Source organism: Psittacula echo (genome assembly GCF_963264785.1).
Source record: "Psittacula echo genome assembly, chromosome: 2".
Classification (NCBI taxonomy): Eukaryota; Metazoa; Chordata; class Aves; order Psittaciformes; family Psittacidae; genus Psittacula; species Psittacula echo.
In genome coordinates, this window is record NC_137737.1 from 97,767,182 (window position 1) to 97,790,390 (window position 23,209).

General features: G+C 38.2%; 1 protein-coding gene across 3 annotated transcripts in view; it reads right to left on the reverse strand.

Annotated features, from left to right (window-relative positions):
• The window catches only part of CARMIL1 (capping protein regulator and myosin 1 linker 1), a 193,347-nt gene that overhangs the window by 77,863 nt on the left and 92,275 nt on the right, over window positions 1-23,209 (reverse strand). For 2 of the 3 annotated variants that reach the window (XM_080639492.1, XM_080639491.1), the window contains exons 9-16: window positions 21,406-21,481; window positions 18,719-18,807; window positions 14,179-14,273; window positions 9,287-9,373; window positions 6,197-6,300; window positions 4,174-4,251; window positions 3,982-4,058; window positions 2,958-3,062 (exon numbers count right to left, since the gene is read on the reverse strand). In XM_080639492.1, the coding sequence (XP_080495618.1) occupies window positions 2,958-3,062; window positions 3,982-4,058; window positions 4,174-4,251; window positions 6,197-6,300; window positions 9,287-9,373; window positions 14,179-14,273; window positions 18,719-18,807; window positions 21,406-21,481 (711 nt within the window). The remainder of the gene's footprint in view (window positions 1-2,957; window positions 3,063-3,981; window positions 4,059-4,173; window positions 4,252-6,196; window positions 6,301-9,286; window positions 9,374-14,178; window positions 14,274-18,718; window positions 18,808-21,405; window positions 21,482-23,209) is intronic. The other variant, XM_080639490.1, reaches the window with a different exon arrangement.

Genomic DNA, 23,209 nt, shown 5'->3' on the forward strand with positions numbered 1-23,209 from the left:
AGGCACTGAAGGCAGACATAATTACACTTAGCCACTATGTTTAAATTGCACAAAGCAATAAATACATGGAAAGGTCTTGTCAACTGTGCTAGATGCAGAATCCAAAAATTGGCCTTGTAATTAGCATTTGCATGAGAAGCATATCAGAAACTTGCCTTGTTATAGCACTGACAGTAACTTTCGGCAATGTCTGTAAATGAACTAGAACATCAAAATACACTTAAACAAGGAAAAAAGTAGAAATTGCTTCACTCAGTTAAAAAAAAGGTGGGGAAAAAAAAAAGAGCAAGCTGTGATGGAACATTAACTATATTAACTATGTGCAAGAACCAGAAGCACCCTTTTCCCATCCACTATGTGGCTTCCTCACAGTACAGCTTTATTAGCAAATCTCCTCCCTGAAAGGCTTGACTTATATTAACAGGATCATCACTATACAAGTAAGTTTGTCTCCTTTGCTGACTGCACTGATTAACCAGTATTTTTAAACTCATAATAGCATATGCAATTAAACATGCCACAACTGTTGATCTAAAGGAAGTTGGTAAGAAAGGAGTCAACTAACAATCAGGTGAATTTGGAAATCAGGGACAGGTATCTGCATTTTATCTGTTTCTTTTCTGTAGGCAGGTTTGATCTTGAATCACGAATGTAACTCAGTGACCTCTGGTTCACAGACATAAAACCAGAAACTTCTTTGTGACAGGACAGTTCCAAGGGCCAATGTTGTCTAAAGAATTTTGACATGCACTGATGAAAGATAGCAGAGAAGAACTATCATCATACACTATGTCATTTTTATTTTTCTTTCTAGGAGATCATCTCTCATGTGCTATTACAATCTTGGCAATGACAAATAAGTCTGTCTGAAAAAAGGTGTTTCCATTTTCTTGTCTTCAACAAATCCTACAATCTTGATTGTTCTGTAGAAGTTTTGTAATTTTTTACAGTTAAGACCAAAAGGCTAAACAGCTACCCCAGGATATAGCACATCATCAGTCGTTTTAACATCAGATTAACTTCCACAGGATGCTTTTGAAGTGTATTAGTCAAGCCACACAGGGTGTGAGAAGGAAAGCAAGATACACTGTCGATCACAATTCTCTCTGCTGTTGTGAAATATACTCAGCTCAGACTGAAGAAAAAACTCAGGTTAGAGAAAGCACATCAAGGAAACTAACAGAAAATATTAAGAGCTCTGACCTATCTCCTAGGCAGACGGGAACACTGCCATCATAACAAAACAAAAGCAGCCCATGACAGAATGCCAGCCAGCTGAGAGTGGCATGGACACTGCAACCCTCTGTGTCCAGCTGGACTTTGGACACTCCTCACACCCCAGGAGATACTCAACATGCCAAGAAGAAGAGCTAAATATAAACCTTAGTGTTTGGGGCTTCTCACCTTTCCTAATCTGCATAGATATAGTCAGTATCTCACAGCATTCTTTTTCTCCTGTAGCACTGGTAAGACTGTCTTGCTTATATTGTGTATATTCTCCATTCTTCTGCTTCATTAAACATAGCTCCCTGCTGCCCTTCACCACAGAATCAATAGGCCTAAAATAATCAGATTCAACCAACATGTTTCTCAATAATCACCTTCTGTTTGAAAAGACTTCTGTTTGAAGTACCACACCTTCCTAATCCTAGTAAAGCAAGACAGCAACCAAGAGCATCAAACAGATCAGTGAAAGGTCAGAGGTAAAGTGATAGGCTCCTGCAGCTGAATATTGATTTCAATCCAGTCCATCTTACTTAAGCATCATATTGTACTATCCTCTCCAATGTCAAACTGCATTAAATTAAAATATTCCAAAACAATGTACACTACTCTTTTCTGTGTGGCACTTGCCACTTTTCTCTCCCTTAGCTTCCCCCAGATTGTATCAACAACTTTTCATCCAGTGCTTCCTAACTGTTCTTTATATCCTGCATCTCTAATTTTGCCATCAACAACCTTGCTGAGCTACTGCCCACTTCCCTTCCCTGTTCTCTCTTAGGAGGCAGACTCTCAACCATGCAAATATACATACATACACAAATATATCTGTATCTGTGTCCAGATTAGTATTTTGGAGGTGTATTCCCTGAAATGATTAATGAACATGTCTAGATGTCTACTATGAATAGAATTACGAATGTTTTAATGCCTATTAGTTAGCAAGCTGACACAGTGGAAAGAGCTTTCTTTAATTTAGCCCAATAAACACAAAGATTCTGTCAGACTCATTGAATGACATATCTAGATTAGACCTATCTATCTAGACCTACCTTGACTTTAAAACATACCTTTGCATTTCATGTCTAGAAAGTTCAACCCAGTTCAAAACTGCACATGTCCCAGGAAGGGTGACACAGTGCTTCACAATTTCCCTTAGCCTGCATGAGGCTGTAAGAAGACTTTCTCTCAAGTACCCAACCCACATCACCAGAACATTCTAGCTACAGCATGCATGACATACAGCAAAGAGACGCATTGCACTTAGCACTCCTAGAAGCTGCTGCCGTTGTCTCTCCCTGAAAAAAGGAGGGCAGAGCTCTGTGCAATAGGTCTCTCCTCCCAAGCACTGCAACAGTTTCAATTTCCTAATGGCTGTTGCAATACTGCAGCCTCAAAGGAACGGCACTTGTGCAAGTACATAATCCCATTTTCCATGAAGCAAACAGTTCTGTTTGTAAGCCACAAAGTAAGAAATATATCACAAAAAAAATGTTGATGGAAGCTAAACTGCTGTGACATTCCCACAGAATGAAATATGATTAATACTCTCAACTGTGAGATGGAAACAACATTTTCTGAATGCATCATCATTATGAAACTCAGGCAATGTATCAATAATGTACAATGGAAGAAAAAAAAGGCAAAATCCTCTCCCTTTCACTTTTAATATAATGCACTCACATAAGAACAATGAAAACTAGGTTTTAAGCAACAGGAGAAAATGAAATTCTTACTTTAGAGGCTCAGGAGGGAGTTTAGTTCCCGAAAGATTAATCTGCATCAAAGCAAGTGAGCTACTGAAAAACTGTTTGAAGGAGGGAGGGACTTCTTTTCCTTTTCTGTAAGTAAACAAATTCATTAAGACATAGCATCTAGACACTCATTCCAATAAACAGTGAATGCAGACCGCCAGAATTATAATGATCTTTTACGTGTTTAATTTGCTCTACCTTAAACAGCTCTGTAATCAGGGGCTCTCAATTAGCTTAGAATTATAATGTCATCAAAATGTTGATTCAACAAACAAACCTTAGCATTGCATTGCTGCACTAGAAGACCTAGCTTCTGTTTGATGAACTACAAATAAAAAATGATCATTTAGGTCTGGTTAATAGTGGAAATACTTGTATCTTATGAGCAGAAGATCGAGCAGGACATGACAAAGACCCTGAAATTGCCTGTTCACCACAAGAAATGATTATTCAGTGCTGGTGTAGCTTACCCCCAATTACGTATCATTGCTGATACAGACCCAAGACACTGATTTGAAGAAAATGGAAGCTAATGTTGTTAATTTCCTACAATGCAAGTACTCTAAAGTCAGTGTTAAGTCTCAAAGACTTTCAAAGGGACTTCCTCCCAGAAGAGGACAAAAAAGGAAAAATGCATTTGTAACCATCATCAAATCCTGAAAAACACAAACTTCAAAAAAAAAACCAACCCAAATTCAAAGAGGAATCAACTCAGTCAGACTTCAAAGCCTGATGTTAATGCCTCTTAGAGACAAAAGATACATACAGACTTTCCACTGCATCAATATTACAAAAAACATATTAGGCAAGGTAATGCTGACGAAGAGCAGGAAGGGAAAGAAAGTATTTTGCTTGGAAAAAATAATACCTATTTCATAGAGCGCTAGGACTTCTAAGACTTTTATAAAGTCCTAGGTTTCTTCTTAGAAAGAAAAGTGCAAGATGAGAGCAAGAAATGATAAAACAAAATATTGCAGGAGTTGAGAGTAAGATATTTAAACTGTACCTGTGAGAAAAGAGAGTTCTAGAGAGGCTAAGGACAGCTAGATGCTGAAGACATCCCCGAAGGAGGGCTCCACACACCTGGTTTAAAACAAAGAAGGCTGATTTTGCTTCATATTAACTGAAAAAGTGCCTGGGGATAGAAGGTGGGGAGTGTTTCCTTGGTATTTGAATCTCCAAGAAAAAATGTCTTTACCATATCTAGCGCACACTCCGTGTTGGATAAATCCAGATGAACAAGGGCATTTGGCTGGGCCAAAAAATTGTACAGGCTCTGTAATTAATAGACGAAAAAAAAAAAATCCATGTTAATTTTGATATGATGACACCAATTACTGGATCCCTACTTCTCATTAGGTTTTAAGCTTTTATTATAAAATTAGGCTACAAGAGTTGTCTCTGAAACTTCTTTTCACCTAATCAGCAAAACACATTTTACTTTTGAAGGCTATTATTTTTTAAAATAACAGGGGAAATATTGGTGCTCAGACTACATTTATCAAACATTGCTCTTACTTCAGAAGTCTTGAGTTACCTTGCAATTCACTTTCGCAGCGAATGATAATTAATTCAGTTAGAAATACCTTGCAATGTCACTCAGATTGCTATTATACTTCAGAAAGGCTAACTGGTTTGTAAGTTTAAGCCAGCCCCTTGAAGCATGAAGGAAGCAACTAATTTGCATCTGAAGCCCATGGTTATTTCTTAGTATCAGCAGTGCATTAAAGGTTTAAGGGAGAATACAGTACAGGTAATAAGATGTTAATATAATGGTTTCAGTACTGCATAAGGTATGTCAAGTAAATGTTAGTGTATTTAAAACTTCTTACTATAGCTTTATTTTGGGCTTTTTTCAGTTTCAGAGAACAACACAGAAAGATAAAAGTATGACCCAATTCACAGAAGCGAGAAATGCTCAACTCCACATGAAAACCAGCCAAACAGAGCACGTTCAACGTTTCTAAAATAGATCCATCTTTCTAAAAACTAGGTCATTTAGCCCCTATACCTACAGTGCAACAAAGGTCCTTGCTTTAAAAATCCCTGTGCTTTGCTAGGGTTTATTTTAACTGCTAAATAACAGGATTTCCTTACTTCAGTTGGAAAACTGTTCCACAGATTAAGAGATCTCAGTATTAAAAATCCTTTCCTTTGAACCATATCTCTCTCTCAAAGAGGCTAAGAAAAGCCTCACTTTTCGTATTTATGTCCCTTAGAATACTGTAGGTAGATATCAGGTTTCTTTAAGCATTGCCTATCAAAATTGTAACTTTTACTTTACTTTTTAGTTTTACATTATTTGCTAAGCTAGTCTCTCAAAGAGTATTCACTGTGTGTCTTTACATACATTTAACTATTTGTTTGCTACCTTTTAAATCCTCTTGTCCCACTGAAGTTCTCATGTCTTAAAAGACTAATTCTTTGAATATACTGATGAATCTGAAACCTGTAAGATTTGTGAAAAAGTGAGTCATGTCTGAGTACACTTTAAATGGTAAGATTGGGTGACTAGTGTTGCATATTTTAGATGCTCAATACTTAAAGAATTCAAAGCCTGACCCACACACACAGCTTCTGATGTGAGAGAGAAATATGGATGTAACAGTCAAAAAGTGAATACATACAAATTGAGAACTAAGTGGATTCTGTTATGGAGAAAATAGAGCAGCACCTCTATGGCAACTGACAAACTGAACAAAGGAATTAAGAAAATAGTTACATTCTTCAAAGAATCATAAGCTTCAACAGCAAGTGTCAAGCGGGTGCACAGATTTATTTATACAAACAAAAACATTGAAAACAGGAAATTATTTCAAAGTCCAAAGAAATAATTTGTTTCCAACCTTCCAATGAAAATTTTTTAATACATTTATCACTAAAAAGAAGATGAGCTTTTTTTTTCTTTGCTCGCTTTCAAACAGAACCTGGGGAGCATGGTACATCCACTGAAACAAGTGACACACTTGCAGCTTCCTCATTTATCAGAGAAGCCAAGGATTAAAAACATGAACTACAATTAGGTGGATTTGTTTAGCTGCGTGGGACAATTGAATTCTCTGACTCTATAGTGAGGAGTAGAGATCAAAATGTTATTTTCTATCCCTACTAGAACTGTACTGACATTAAGGCAAAAAAGGAGCTAAACTAAATGGCTATGCCTTTCTCTTAACAATTAAAACATCCATTTACTAACTTCCAAATGAGAAGAACATGCTTACTGAGAGATCATCACCACGGAGCGCGTTCCCTGAGAGATCAAGATAGACAAGCGTGCTTGCAATCAGCGAGTTGGCACTCAGTGACTGGGAAAGGCTGTTCACCCCTGCCAAAAAAGAAAAGCCTGTCAGTACTCAACTTAGTTGCCCAGACCCTGCAAGTGCAGTTTCAGTGAACACAGGCACACATAAATGTTTAATGACCTCCTGTTACCATCAGTGTACTGCAGCAGGGGAATACAGATCACCAGGCAGATATGAGACTCTTCCCTGCTACAACATGTGCAGCTTTGAATGGACGCTGCTCCACCAGCTGCCCTGATGAAGCCACAGTGTGTTACAGGTCCCAGATCCAGAGAAGAAACCTTTTTGCCAAGCCTACAGTGGCTTTAACAATGTGATCCCATTTTGAAACAGATTTTTAAAACAGAGTTTACTCCCTAATGTTCAGTGTCTTCCTGCAAACAATACTATGTAGATAAAAGTAGCTGTTGCAGTAGATGAAAGTATCTGTGAAAGACATTAACAATTCTAATTGCGAAAACTTCAAAAGCAACTGACAAGACCTAGAAATTGAAATATTTCAGCTAATGTATTTGCCTGTAATTTCAGAAAAACAGTTAATTAAAATATCAAGAGATGCATAAAGACTCTCAGCTGCTGATCAAAACAAATACATGTTTCTTACATTAAAATTAAAAGCTCACATTGAGAACAAACCTGAGAAGCATTCTTTCTCTGAAATTCTTCAGCTTTTCGACATACAAGTTAGGACGCGGCTATTTCTAACTCCTTCAAATCTAGCTTACGTAATGTCCCGTTAACAATTCAGAATGTCCTATCAAGAATCAATTATGGGAATTCAGGAGCAATGTCTGAGTCTGGGGGAGAAGAAGAGCTATCAAACAATCCATAACGTTGCTGCTTGTTTCATGTTCAAAAAGGGCCAACTGCTCAAAATCAGGCACATCAGTGAAGGTAAACAAGGTGAATGAAGGATTTTTTTAATTAGCCTTTGGCTTGGGCTCAGAAAAGCAAGCCCTATCTGCGAATGAGTATACTAGAATTTTCCATTTAACCACAATCTTCAAATCAATAAATTTCTGTTTGAACTTCACCTCCCTCATGCTATACTCTAACAGTAATCTCACTTTCATTTGCAGACAATCTTTTATGCTCTTTCACTGCTCTCAGGAGGCTCAAAGTGTTAACAGCCCTCAGAAACTTTGAGATACAATATTTGAAGAAAGATCAGGTGGGAAGTTACCACCTGAACTTCACTTCTCAACCTTAGAGACTTATCTCAAAGAGAAAGTTCTCTTAACCTTCAAAACATTGAAAAGTAGTGAGGGATTGTACAGAATTTCTGAAACTGCAAAGCTCAAAATAAAAAAACAATAAAATATATTAAAAGGGAAAAAGGAAAGTCTGAGGAAAAAAATTAATCCATGCACCTTGGAGTCTACTGAATCCAATATCCAAGGTCTCCTTCAGACTTTCCCCATAGGAAGTATTACAAATTCAAAACAGCCTCACAAGTTAAAACCAATTCAGTGCTGTCTTCTTAAGTTAAAGGAAAACTGGCTAAGATAGACAGTTTTGCAGACAAACGAAGAAGTGAAGCTGAGTTTTTTCAGGAGAAGGTGGTTATGGAGAATAGGGAATAAGAATTCCAATTGTAAGACATTGCATATACTTTTCTAAGGAATACTTAGGAGCTGCCATGGGATAATATTCAAGGTGACGTTATTCTCTGGAGAATAGACAGTTATTGCAATGTAGTCTGGTCTAGGATTCACATGAGGTATTAGACATATTGGGAAATATTTTCAGCTTTTGTTTCAAGATTGTCTTTTAAAAGTCTGTTAAAAACCTTCCAAATTCTTTTCATAATCTCAGAATTCATTTTTTACTGACAAGAGTTTTGTGGATAAACTTCACCAAGCTGGCAATTTACAAAGACAGAAGTGTAGCTAGAGTGTTCTTTGACTCAACAATCTCAAGGCACTTGCTAAAATCATTCAGATCACATGAAGAACAGGATGAATGAACACAGCAGAACTGCATGACTTTCTGTCAAATTCATGAATATCTAACGTCGAGAGTACATGTAAGGTTAGCCAAGATTTTTAATCAACTGCTTGTCACTAAAAATGAAGTTAACAGTGGAGAAAACCAATCCCAGAGTTTAATAGTCTTTTTAATGGCAATCATGATTGCACAGTTTCTGTTTATAGTTTACCATTTACTTCAGCATAACAAGAGCTACAAACACTCATTAAAAAAACCCCACCAAAAAACCTCTCTCTCCCAGGTCAGCCCTTAAAGCTTAGGTGAACAGAGAATGTGCACTTCACAGAGCACTAACTGAAAGGATAAAAGAGCATGGCTACTATCTGTTACCAACTAATGTCCTTCATAGACCTTAATTCATATTTTCCAGGTCATCAACATCTGCAAAAAAGCTGCAACAATGTCAGTGCACTTTTTTCTATTTTTAACACTCACGTTCTATACAGGAGACCCTGGGTTTACGCAGCCTGCTTGAGAGGTGGCTGCATCTATTATTTGTGAAACAGCAACGCAAAAAATTGTGAAAGCTTCTGACTTGTGTTTCAGGACTGTTACTGCTTTTAAAATATACATTGCAATTACGGTATCAAGTCAGAAATTTGCAAGTTACAAAACAAAGAAATCTTTACTCAGAAACAAACCACTTAGCAGCCACTGTCACAACACATGGTTTCATCAAATAATTGCATGCAAAACATTTGGAAAACTCCCTACACATTTCTGCTTTCAGACATCTTTTTGAAGCATATATGAAACATACCATTTACGCCAAGTCTAAATTCAATCTTTCTTGAACAATACAGGTTCAACCCAAAGCTTGCAGAAGGGAGTAAGAAGGGGACATAGAACTCAGCCCACAGTTCAGCAACCCAGGACTGCAAAAAAAGCATCAGTGCAGTTGGGAATACTGTAAATCATTTACAGATTCAATTACTTTATAATCTGGTAACATGAGGTATTATTACATTGGAAGCCTGAAACCTTTAGAACAGAATGAAGAAGCACACTTATAAAAAATACCTTTAGGTGACAAGGAGGTTTTAGATAAATTTAAATGCTTCAGTCCCTTTGGAAGTTTGGCGAACTGGATGCTCAAAGATGACACACCTGTTGGGGGAGCAAGGAGAAATGGACATTTTTAGGTCAACTGTGATTTCAGGTTTTCACAGTAATCACACCAGGGCAAATGGCACTGGTGGAACTACAGAACTGCACTCATTGGGGGTGGAAAGAAGCAAAATGACCCTGTATTTTACGACCATAAATCTTTGAAATGATTGATGCAGTCAAGATAAGTTCTTTGCTAAACACTGAACAGATAGGAAATTTTGCTGTTAATGACCAGTGAGTAACCTTAATTAATTTAATGACTATATAATACACACGTACTTTGGAAAAGGAGTCAAAGGGCAGATACTACATATGTCAAGCAGTCAGCACTTAGAAAATCTGGAAGCTTTTTATGATTTAGCAAAAAAAACCCTCAACATAAAAAACCCAACAACAAAATAAAATCTAACAACAGTACTTTGCACAAAACTTCAAACCTTATTATCTTTCAAAATGAAGGGCTGTCAAGGCAAGAGAGACACCCACATTAGCCAACACCACCCTCTTTTTCTAAGGTAAACCCTGAGAACCTGAAATGTCCATTGAACCATAATGGCCACTTAATTCCCCTACAATAGCCTGCAGGTTACCAGCCAGGACACAGGCTTGAAAACGCGTGTGATCGCAAGCAGTAAAAACCCATTGAGATGCAGACACAGACTGGGCTACCTTGGTACAAATCCAACAAAAGAAAAAAAAAACCACAGCCCAACACTTTTCACCAAAGCCATTTCTCATAGTATCCAAGTTCCACACTCCATAAATTTAATTCTTCCATTTAAGCAGAAGATTGAAATTTGATTAAGAGGGCACCTCCTAAATAACAATGGAACTAAGCTTGAAATATTCATTAGAGGAATAAATCAATACAGAAACTCCAGGCTTAACCTGAGGTGTGAAATACAGTTCTCTACAGCAACTCGGACAGAAAAGAGAAGCGAGAAAGAGGGTAAAGATTCAATACACAGTAAATGCAAAAGCTGGTACCCTCTTCCACATATGCAGACATGAAACAGTCCACTAGTATATCATACACATATGTTTACTCTGCTTACATCATTTTTTAACTATCATTGATAATGAAAGAGTACCGTGCAGATATTTTTGAGGGGGATGGTGGTGTTTAATGCTCTCTGTAAAAACATGCCGTGTATGCTGGTGATAGGTACAACATCCATGCAGCTCAAGATAACATACTGTATTTTATTTATATTGCCAAAATATGAGACCCATGAATGTGTTGGCATCATTTACTGAAAAGCACAATGGTAACCAGATGTCTTCAGCAACTTTAAGCAAGAACAAATCAAGTCATATTAACAGATTTTCTTTCATAGCTCTACTATTAAAATAAAATCTGTTTAGTTCCTCACAAAATAGAAGGCTCAATCTATGTTAAAGTGGTCTCAGAGTTTATAATCTGTTGTGGACTGTCCACATTTCTTAAGATGAATTAGTCACAATGTATGCTTTCAAAATCAATGTAGAGTTATGCTGGCAAAAGAGGAGAAAAAGGAGTACAATCAGGATCACTAACAATATTTTTTGTTGTGAAGGCTTCTGAGTAAGACATGCAGCAAATAATTTTACCTCTCCATCTTAGTATTCTTATTTAGCTAACAATTTGCATACCACTTACCACTCCAGCCAAACAGAACAATTTTAACATCTTACCAGCACTGGGGGTTAAGGATCCACCCAGTTCTAAGATGCAGGAATCAGGCGCATAAAAGAAGTACTTTTGGTCACTCAGGCCCCTTAAGCCACTCATTTTTGCTACCCTCATAATACAGATGAGACCTTTAATGCCAGAAGTAGAGTTAACTGCATCAGGGTGCACACAGTTCTGAATATGAGTATTTCTAGGCTTCAGAATGTTTGTTTTGCATTAGTTTTAACAAAATATGAGATTAAATTCTGATCCTAGTAGAGCCAAAAGCAGAACTCCCATTGCTTTAGCATGGCTAAATTTTAAAGCCAAGACTGATAAACTTTCCAAGTGTCAGTCTCACAAATATTGACAGTACCATAAAGGGAAGCCAAACACATATTAAGAGACTAGTCCCAGTGTAAATCACTTCATATAAACACTGCTTTGTATCTGAACTGAAGCCAGATCTTATGCCTTATGCATTTCCCATGTTATTGGAATACTGACAGTTGCATTAATGTAATAATATAAAGTCTTTACTTATATGCACTCAATAATATACAATACCTTAGGGTGGTTTTTTGTTCAAACAAGGCACAAAGATATATTTTTCTCCATAATTCACACAACTGTGTTATTTCCCTTATAACTGAAAATAATACAGTAGAACTTCCAGTTCCTGCAGGTGATTTTTCAAGAGAGATTTTAGGAAATACTAATGTTTACATGAATCTCCATTATGCCAGCTTTTACTTATGAAATGCTTGCTCCCCTTCAAATCCAATAAAGTCCTGGGCTGCATCAAAAGGAGCATGACCAGCAGGTCGAAGGAGGTGATCCTGCCCCTCTACTCTGCTCTCGTGAGACCTCACTTGGAGTATTGTGTGCAGTTCTGGTGTCCTCAACATAAAAAGGACATGGAACTGTTGGAACAAGTCCAGAGGAGGGCCACGAGGATGATCAGGGGACTGGAGCACCTCCCATATGAAGATAGGCTGAGAAAGTTGGGGCTGTTCAGCCTGGAGAAGAGAAGGCTGAGTGGAGAACTCATAGCAGTCTTCCCATATCTGAAGGGGGCCTATAAGGATGCTGGGGAGGGACTATTCATCAGGGACTGTAGTGATAGGACAAGGGGTAACGGGTTCAAACTTAAACAGGGGAAGTTTAGATTGGATCTAAGGAAGAAATTCTTTACCGTGAGGGTGGTGAGGCACTGGAACAGGTTGCCCAGGGAGGTTGTGAATGCTCCATCCTTGGCGGTGTTCAAGGCCAGGCTGGATGAGGCCTTGGGTGACATGGTTTAGTGTGAGGTGTCCCTGCCCATGGCAGGGGGGTTGGAACTAGATGATCTTAAGGTCCTTTCCAACCCTAACTATTCTATGATTCTATGATAATATCAGATCACAGGACACATAAATCTTTCTTAAACTGAAAAGATGAAATATTTGCACGTCGCAATTATAGTTAATTTCTTTTTAAGTACTCATATAATTTACCTAATTCCCCAGAGAAAAGGTCAAATCTTAATTGCATATGCGATGAGAGACTGAGATAATGAAAAAAACCCCACACTACTAATTTCTCCAAGTTGTATTTGCTGCACTTCATTGTACGTATGTCGTATGTTGATACTACAGAACAGTTTGAATCTATTGAATCTATAAGTTTGCTGCAAAGTAAGTACCCACACTGATATGTTTAAAAAAAAAATCCTCTGCACTATACAATGTCTGTCAAATGTTTGGTTATTTGTTTTGCTTTCAGGATAAAGATGAGTTCCTTCTAGAAAAACCTTTCCAATAACACAATCTAAATTCTGCTTTTGAAGAGGTGCACCAACAACATAACAGCCTTTTTTCATTTTACAACAGAAATTCTTGTACAATGCATTTAGGCCTACGGCACACTGTAATAATGATGTTCGTCAGCAAACCATTTGCTTTCATGGAGTACAGATTCTTAAGGAGGACAAGAGGTAATCAGCAGGCAAGCGGTGATCAGAAGAGTTAAAGCAAACCATGTGAACAACTGTAAATAAAAGACTACTCTGAATAGGTAAAAAGAAAACAGCTAAAAATATTTTCATACTTGTTTCCAGTTCAAGAAGAAAAGAGATACAAAAGAGGAAAGGAAAAAAAAATCCCTTTCCATCTTTTCTTGCTGGTTCAGTGAGGAAAAAAGGAGAGACACACAACCCTGTGTTGACAACATTCTGAGTTACTCAGGTTGCAATCAAAATGAGCAGGTTTTCTATTTTGACTCATGACAGCAAAATGACTGGAAAATTTCCTCAAACCAAATAAATGAAGAAAAGGTTCACTGTATAAAATTTTTGCCTTCTGGCCCAACAGGAGCACAAGAAAGTCTGATCCCAGAACACTGTGTCCCTGGAATGCATTAAGTGAAGCAAATGGGAGTCTCACATGGGCAGCGCTGAAGAGTCAACTCCAGACTGAAAGAATGTAACCTTGTGCCTCTTGGGTGAAAAGAGAGTAGACAAGGGAGGCGAATGATTTGATTTCAGTAGGTATCATGCCTAGTGGTGCCCCATCTGAGAAGAGCTGTGCTGTTCACCTTGATTTTATATCTTGTGGAGTCAATGGCACTTTGCTCCATGAGCACACCAGCTACACCAGTATTACTGAGCACCACAAACTGCCAACACAGTGTGCAACTCAAAGCTGAAAAAAGGAATAGTTTTAATACTGAAAATAAATATGGAATCATGGCTGAAATAAAAAAAAAAAAAAAAAAAAAACACAAAACCATTAGGAAAATATAATTCAAGCAACAAGGTTGCCTCATGCTTTATCTTTCAGCTGATTACATTGCCTTTTAAAATGCACACCACTTTAATCCTAAATAGTTACTGTGTTTTATCTTCCTTTAAAAGAAAACTCTCTGAAAATGTAATGAAATCTAATGAAATCCATGGTTGGCTTAAGACATTTAAATATTTCTCAACAAGCTAATGGATATGTATAAACCAAAGAAGAACAGTGATTCTCAGTCATTTGTGAACAACAGATATTTACAATAGCATTACACACAGAACAATAACCTATTATCCAAGCAAAGCTGAATAGAGCAGCAGTAATCCTCCTATTACATTTGTAGAAAGAGGAAAAAAGAAAGGTTACAGTTACAATACCTCTATCTTCAAGTGGATTGCTAGCAAGGTTGATCGTATGGAGTCCTGAGTTGGGATTATGGGCTAGGGCACTGGCTAGTTTCTGTGCAAAATCTCTGCAAGAAAATAGAGAAAGAATCTTGTTATCTCCTCTATCAACAGCACATTCAGAGGCATAAAAGCATCAAGGGATTACTAGCCAGAAGTGGCCTATCCTACTGCAGAGCAGTAACTGATTCTTCACAGTTCTAAACAATGCTTATCTGGCTAATTTGTTATCTTTCAAAGTGTGTTGTATTATTTATTTATTCAGTGACCTAAGAGACTGAGGGCACTCAATCAAAGCTCAATCTGCTTTTGATAGAGATCTGAAGATATGAAATAGGAATTACACAGAAAAACTGAAAACTCCTGCACATCTTTCATCTCCTCGATGCAGTGACTCACGCATGAGTGAGATACATACATCAACTTGCACACTACCTGCTTTCACTTACAAGCCAACTCCCTCACTTGCAGCAGCTCTCTATCAGGTCACCCAGGCAGGCTTTGCAACATCTCCAGAAGGTCAACAGACCAGGAGTATTTATGACCTTGTAAAACAGCAGGAGTAGCTCTCTCAAAGAACAGCAGCACACAGATGAATTGGTTATTTGCTTGCTTCTTTTTACGGTGAGAGGCATCCAAGTATATAACCGGCCAACCACAGCCCTAGTAATGGGTCCCGGGAGACTATGGTATGTCAGTTCTATATGTTCACAACAGCCACACCAGGTAGCACAAATAGCTTTGAATTAACTTGAACTAACTATGGTAGGCAGCTGTAGTAACATGACCTATATCTGCTCAAAATCCACTTGAGAGGCAAGGGAACACTGCCTTGTCTGAGAGTGTTTTGCTGCAGCTGGACTACCCCTATCCACAGCACTAAGTTCAAGGCTAGTTTGTGTTTTCTTACACAACCACACTGTCAGACTCTGGTGGAGACGTGTTCCTTGCATTTAGTCAGAAGGCTGTTGGCTGTTAGGAGCTCCAAGACAAATCTTCAAACCTGTCCTTGTTACCTACAGAGAAGCTTTCATGTATTAAAGGACTAGCTTTACTGTGGTTTTTCATTAAAATGAGACTATATTTCCAATGTTCTTGCTTCACCTAAATTAGACATGGCAGAAGAAATCAAAAATATGCCTTGAGCTTTCTTCTCTCTGCCTTAAAGTGCATTATCTTACCTCCTGTAGCCTAGTAGGGGAGAGCTACTGGCTACGTTGCTAGGAGAGTAATAATTCAACACCACCCTCTTTCCTCAGGACAGATCCTGCCTACCATAAAATTAGTAGATTAGTCTGGGTGCTGAGAACTGCAATGGAGGTAGCATTCTCTTCCAGTATCTGGGAAAGAGCAGAGACTGGACAGCAATAGCCTAAATAACTTTCAGTTATCTGTTGTTGCAAGATGCACTTGTGTACAGAGATGTTCCAGGCAAGTTTAATTTCCCTTTGAAACCCCATGTCCTTAAACAGACTCCTGGGGCTAGAACAGGTTCCAGTGCTGCAAACGCATGACGGTCTGCCTTTAGGAAAAGTGTATTCTTTTCCTAAAATATAAGCAGCATGTGAATACAAACACTCGACAAAAAGAAATTCTGGGCTTGAATCTCTGCTACCTCACAGGCCTCAGGGTGTCCTGCTTTGCTACCAGCTGCTGCCACAGAAGACTGCGTATCTCCCGTAGGTTCTCGGATACACGTGCCAACACTCTGTGGATACCCTACAGCATTTCAAATGGCACTAGATGCCTGTGCTTAGGCAACTGAACTAAGCTCCATATGTCCAGCCAGGAAAAATGAGGTTTTGAGTTAAAAAAAAAAAAAAAAAACAAAAAAAAAAAAAACCACCCAAAAATCCTGCTCTTCATGAGAAGTTTCCACCTCTTCCTTTGTCCCTAACAGATTCTTGTCATTACAGTATCCTGCCTACACCTCCAGACTTGTTTACAAACTGTTCCAGTTTCTGCCAACAATATAAGCAGAAAGACCCAGAACGTTTTGGACAACTGAGGTGGAATTCACTCTGTATGCATTGCACAGCCATGCTTGCCTAGACTAAGGACATTCAGGCTTGGAGATGAAGTTCAAAACAGACTCAATTAAACTGTACTTATGGCAGGTAAGGATATTTCACCAGGCATAAGAACACCACAGACTCATAAATCTCAGAAAAATAAAAGTAGTTCTCAAAATCTGTCTAGATAATATCCCTGTAATGCAAAAAAAGAGGACGTGTGGAAGGAACTAACACTGTTAGGTCTAAGGACATTCCGAGCCCATCCAGCAGGGGAAGATGAGATACAATATCACTGTCAAAGGCTTTCTGGGTACCAGCAGCAGGCACCTCTGCTTTTTTCCTCTCTGTTGGAGTTGGCCACTCCCTTTAGAACAGGGATGCAGAGAACAGTGCAGAAGGTGGTAGAGACATCCTGCCTGCCAGCTTTCAGAGAGTATGTTAAGCACAGCAAAGAGATCATTTTCACCAGCTTCTGCAAACAGGCCTTTGCAGATTGAAGAGTCTGTCTTGCAGTTTCATGGAAATCAATATTGATTATCACATATTGTCCCATCCCTATAAAACACCTCAGGGATGTAACTCTCAGGCTCATCTGTTCTAGTCATCCTGAATGATTTTCCTTTCCCTGAAAGAGTTATCATCTACCTCAGTTAACATACTTAACCAAAACATTAGTGTTTGCTACATACATTAAAGCCATCCAACATAATCTCAACTGCACCCTTTACATCTGATAAAGAAACAGCAATGGAGTCAGAATTTTCAAGAACATCTAAACTGTCACAAATTTTATCAGACAGGAGGGTTCCTTTGACAATTTCCCCCTACCGCAAGTCCACACTTCCCTAGTCCTGCATCCTTACAACTGCTACCGCACAATAGTTTTCTGTCTCATCAGCTGGGAGGATGACAAGTGTTTATGAGGCCATGGCCCAAACCAAATCACAGAAATGAGAGGCTGGAGGTAGGAGAGAATGGAATCATCTGAAACTGACTCTACTGCAGGAAGAAATATGCTCTTGCATCTGCTCAGGTTATTTCTCAAAACATTCTCTGGGTAGCTCTTTCTTAACCCTGGTTTGGCATTCTGTCACAGCTCATTAAAAATGACTGGTCTGTAAACTGTGCAAAGGAAGATGCCCAGTAACAACAGTTTTTCCTCTTAGCAAGCAGATATGATAAATGCCAAAACTGACAAATACATCCTTGACAAAAACAGGCAGACAATGCTGATCAGAGCAGATACACACCAAGGCAAAATGCCAAACACTGTGCATGTAGACAGAGACACAAAAACCAAAGTCACAGGTTGATTATCTGTCAAGTCCTGTTGAAACTGAAACCAGTTAATCCAACTCTGACAAATTAAGGTAGGCAATGTGTAAAGGTAGTCAATGTATATTTTAATATTAATGATTATCACTCAATTTCATGGCACGTACTGCAAGAAAAACAGGATTAAAATTAGGTAGGTTTGAATGACAGCTATTAAAGGCAGTGCTCTAGTGATCAGAAAGCTTGGGTGTAATTCCAAACTTGACCTCAAGTTTCTTGTGTTATTTAGGCAATTTTCTGTTAAAGGTATTTTAATGCAAAAACCCATCTTAAAAAGGAAAAGAAGATTGAAACAGTAGAAGAGGAGACAATGTAAAGCACACCAAATATTTTCCCTGCACTTGTTTTCCTTCCTCACTTGTAATTCAGTATACGTTCTGCTTTGCCCATCTTTCTTCTGCTTTTTTAACATAAAAAATCAATTAGTGCTACAGTTTTTCTTGTGTACATGGTCTTGGAGGATACTCTCAACACTAAACCAGGATAAAAATACTTCCAGCTGGGCTAGTCTGTAACTTGAAATTTGCTTCTATTTCATGTGAAGGGAAAAAAAAGCAAGCACCTAGTAACTACAACTTGCTGTTATTTAAAACACATGCAAGGTTTAAATTCTATGGCTTACTTATATGTATCTTTCTTTTAAGGCCCTGGCAAAACATTAAAACTTATTTATATACTTTCTTGCTTCTTTAAAAAACTTGCTCATGTAGAAGTCCTGTTACATTTGAGCAGACTGCAATCCAGGGTAAGGTAAGAACAGCTCTCTTGGTAACAAAACAATTTGTTGCAAGATGCAATAATGCACTTTCTTAACACTGTTTTAAATGATAAATGATAAAAAGGTGTTCCTACTTCTCCTGGCAACCTTATTTGGAGAGGAACAGTGTGAGTTGATTGAGGGTTAATGCTCTTATCCAATCCATTTTGCTCCGCTTAACTCAACTCTCCAGGCAGAATCTTAAAAAACATCAGTTTAAGGGGATTTCTCAGACATAGGAACCTCTGGAAAACCTGATAAAAAGCTTTGTGACTACAGGCTTCTCAGAACAAGGTAGACATCAAGCACAAGCTTTTTTAATGCTTATTCTAGCTAACACACATCACACATCCCTTTTACTGGGAGTAAGCAGCAACTAATGCAACATTTCAAAGGAATTACTTACGTTCTAAGCCCGGCATTCTCTAATACCAGTTCTTCCAATCGATTGGACCTACTCACCACTCGCAGTATCTGCTCACAGACATCAGTGGACTGCCACAGAAAAGACAGAACAGCGTTAAAGAACACAAACATGGAACAGGCGGCTATTGAGTTATAAGCTGTACATCATAGTGGGATCCAGGACATGGCCATCATCTTACACTACATAAATAGTAAGCAAATATGCCAGAAACATCCAAAAGAGAGTCAGGTAGCAACAGAGGACTTCTGTAAAAGACTCAGAGAAGCAAGAAGCAGACTAAAAGCAAGGCATTTACGAATCAGGCCACCTAAACATAGGGGCAAGACTTTTTTAATGATAGCAAAAAAACCAAGCCTTGTGATTCAGAAAAAAGCACTCAATTCTTAAAGAAATCTTGTTCATATACATGATAATTCTACAGAAAAAAGTGGCGACTAGTGCAAAGAATAATAAAGCCTAACCAGGAATGATAACTAAACACAGTCCTCTCCCCAAAAAACTTCAAAAGCAAAAGCAGTGTAGCTGCAGGTCCTCCAAAGACTGCTATGGACTACTGCTTAAGGGCCAGTGTATTTCAGTTTGAATTCTCCCAGCCTACAGAGGAGTAAATTCTCATGATCTTACTGTTGTTGGATTCTAGAATTTGCATGGACATTTGCAAGAACCATTAACCAAACACAATAACAAAACTGTTAGCTGTGCTCATTCAAACAGATAAAACTTTAATGATCCAAAAGCCATACAGTGAATTCTACACCTCAGTATCTTTAATTATAATGATTTATTTCACTTCTGGATTTGACTGTTTTTTCCCACAGCACACATCAGCCAACATAAATATGATGTCCAAAGCTGAATTACAGTCATGATCATGAAGTGCTGAAACTATTCTGTCATCTGCCTTTAAAAACAACAACGTGAAAATCATACTTGGGACATCTATGTCTCTAATGAGTTGAATTTTCTAGTTTGGTGGTTTTGGTAATTTGGGGTTTTTTTTGGTTTGGGTCTTTTTTAATTGTTGTTGCTTGGGTTTGTTTGGTTTGGGCTTTTTTTATACTTCTAAGCTAATTGAATCTCCTAAAAAGAAAAAAAATCCCTGCTCTCCCACACACATAAAATCTTATTTGTCTTTTACACAGTAAAGGTGACAATTTTTTCCTGAAGACTGTCCACTTACTCATCTTCCCAATTCTATCTTTGACTTCCATAGTTTAACAATTCAGCATATTATCACAATGCTTCTAGAGCAGTGTGATTGCTAGTGGAAAGTTTCATGCATGTACTATAAAAACATTATACTATAAAAAGATGGGTGTCATCTATCAAACACAACGTCAGAGCAGGACTCATGAAACACAATGCATTAAATAGCCTCTAGATACGTCTGACCTTATATTGACTCTCAGCACTGTTCCGATAGCACAGATTTACTGTCCAACAATTCATGTTTTCCTGTTGGTTTTGACTGAAACTGGAATGTGTGGGAGATCTTTTTTTAAAGGAACTGATGCATTTTCAAGATTGACAAAGTTATTTGTTTTCCACAGAAAAGTTGCTAAGAATGCAAAAAGACTTTCCCTCAAAAGTATCTCAGACAGATGTGGTCAGTTCTTGTTCTAAGCAAACTACACTAGCCACTCTTCTAACTAACCAAACTGTCTCATTTTATTGAAGCAGAACTGATTAATTGCCTCATACTTTTTAACAATGCCGATTTTAACAGTGAGCTACAATATTAAAAATAACCCGTTTCATTCTGTGCGTAACTTTGAGTAAGATGTCCTAGCAAGAAAGTTTATTGCTTTCTTCTGCCAAGAATCACATAAGCTAGTTTCTGCTGAATTTCCATGGAAAATGATAGCTTAGGAATGCAATAAGAGCACTTTCAGATCAATAAAACTGCATCAATTTAAACATGAAACTCAACCTCCATTATTAAGGAGAAAAGCTTCTGGATGCAAGTGTGAAAGCAACTTCTCAAACCACTGAGCTTACCTGTGACTATAAACTTGCAAGTTTAGAAGAAATAGTGTATTTTGAAATATTTAAAATGTCAAATAATTACTGAGTTTCTTGGCCTTTTCTTCAGTTGTCCAACTTGTTTAGATTTTCTTTCAGAAAGAAAACTGATGTGGAAGAATGTCAATGTCACATATCACTACATACTTGTTACTACACAGTGTTAGCTTCAGACAATGGGGAGAAAAAAATCACCAGGTTGCAATGAAAATTACGAGGAAAACCTTGCTTTCCATGCAAAGAAAAAAAACCCAGAATCCTGACACTTTATTTCCATCTCCAAAAAGTAGCAGATGTTTTGTTGCTTTGAAGGCAGTTTCCTATTTAGTCACCCAATACTGTTTGGGGAAGCTAGCAACACCTAATGAAGTAGTTGTATGGGCTACTGTTACTGCCCAAGGAGGTTTTCAAACTTTATTCACTTGAAGTTTTGACAAGACCTGCCTCTCAACAGTGTTTCTATAGTATGAATTAACTATCTAACCATTTATATTTTCCTGCTATGATTAAGGGAGAAAACAAAACTTCAAGAGATTACCCAGTTTACCTGCCTAAAAAAGTTCACTTTGAAAAATGCAACAGCATCCTCTAAAACACAGCATAGCTTGGTAGGAGCAAGTATACTGTTTCAATTTGTTACTTACTAATTTCAGATCCTTGGAGGACAGCTTTGTAAACCACTGATTGTATTCCAGAGCAGCAACTATAGGTATTAAGTCTCTAGAAAAAGAAAAACACTTTTACACACATTTCAGATAACTGTCTTTGCTCATTTGAAACAATCTCTTAAGTGTTCTTCCGTATCTAATTCCCCATGCTTTTGCAATGCAAAGTACCATCCCCATTACAGAAAGCTCAGCATTTTAAAAATCAAGCATCACCAGCAGCTGTGTGTCTTTTTGGTATTTTAATACAAATTTTTGACTGTCCAACTGACATCCATTCTAGCATGAATTTTTAAATCAGGAATTTGTCTGGGCTGCCATTCCTACTCATAGCATTACTTTTTCTTCAGCCTGTGACATATTTTAGCTTCTTAATCACCTCTAATTATAATTTAGCATGACGCTAAAAAGCTTTTTGGCAGTCTGATGATTTAATACAATCCCATGACTAAATGCTTCTAGAGAACACCTCCTTGTCTCATTACTATAGTTAAATTCCCCCAGGAAGCAGGAGACCTGCAAAGGGATAATGCGACTTTCAGCTCTCCTTAATTGTAAAAGGGATTTCACAAATGAAATTCTAAATTATTCCCGTTTTCTTCATTCCAAGCCTCTTAATGCGATCTGCTCTCCCTCTGTTAAGTTTCTGCAATAACAGACGTTGACAAATGTCATATCTGTACACTACCCCCCAGCTGAATCATTCATCAGGCACTAGCACACCATTTAGCAGCACAGCACTTGGATCATTTTGATGCAATATTAAATACATATATACACCTACACTGGGACTTAACAGCTACTTAGAAAGCCCTTGTCTTTATAATGAAACAAAGAGCTGTAATATACATGAACTTATCAGACCAGCAAACAGTGTCAATCCAAGCCTGAGTTTTTACAGGGAGAAATTTAAAAGTATTGGCTTTTATAAGCCAGTCCTACGCCCCCCTCCCCGCCAGCTTCTCATTCAGGATATAGGCAAGGCAGGCAGAGATCTGCAGTAAACATGCAGCATCCTTCTTCCATCTTCTTTTCCTTCTTCCTCTCCTTCAATTTTTCTCTACAAACCCTCAGACACTTCAGGGTGGCTGTTAAACATGTAGGAAAGCCAGGAGACAAGGCAACATCATATGGACAAGCCTTCAGCAGGCTATATTGGGAAATGCGGTTGCTAGATTTGGAAGTGCAAGCCCATCACTAAGGTAACGGTACGAAGGTGCAGCATTTTGCAGCAAGACTGTAGCCCACCGACTGCGAAGCTCATGCAAATAGACTGTTTTCGCACTCCTGCAGAGGAACTAGTGTGCGGTGCCCTTCAAGGATTAAGACTGTTTCCCATCCTGTTCACAGCACACATCAAGTGTCATGGTGAATTCATTTCCACTGGCACAGCAGAGTCTTAGCAGCTTCATGAAGTGTATAGATTTATTTCTGTCCACCATGTTGGTTTTGTTCCTACACACATACACTTCATTTCCATGTAAAGCAGTTACTGACTAGTGAAATGTCAGGAGGGAAAAATAACAACCACAGAAGCATTTTCCCAGCATTTTCCTTGGGCAGATAGGAAACTTGCTATGGAGTACAGAATGTCCACACACAGAGGTTTGTCTTCCTTTGCCTTCCGCTGGCACGAGCAGTAAGAAGATCATGAATTAGCACCTTTGATGTCACTCTTGCCAGTGCCCTTGGCTTGAAAGTGGAATGAACATAAGGTGTAAGGCTTTCAGGTGTAATTTTGGTTTATCCACACAGTGGTAACCAGCCAGCCACAGCTAGCAGT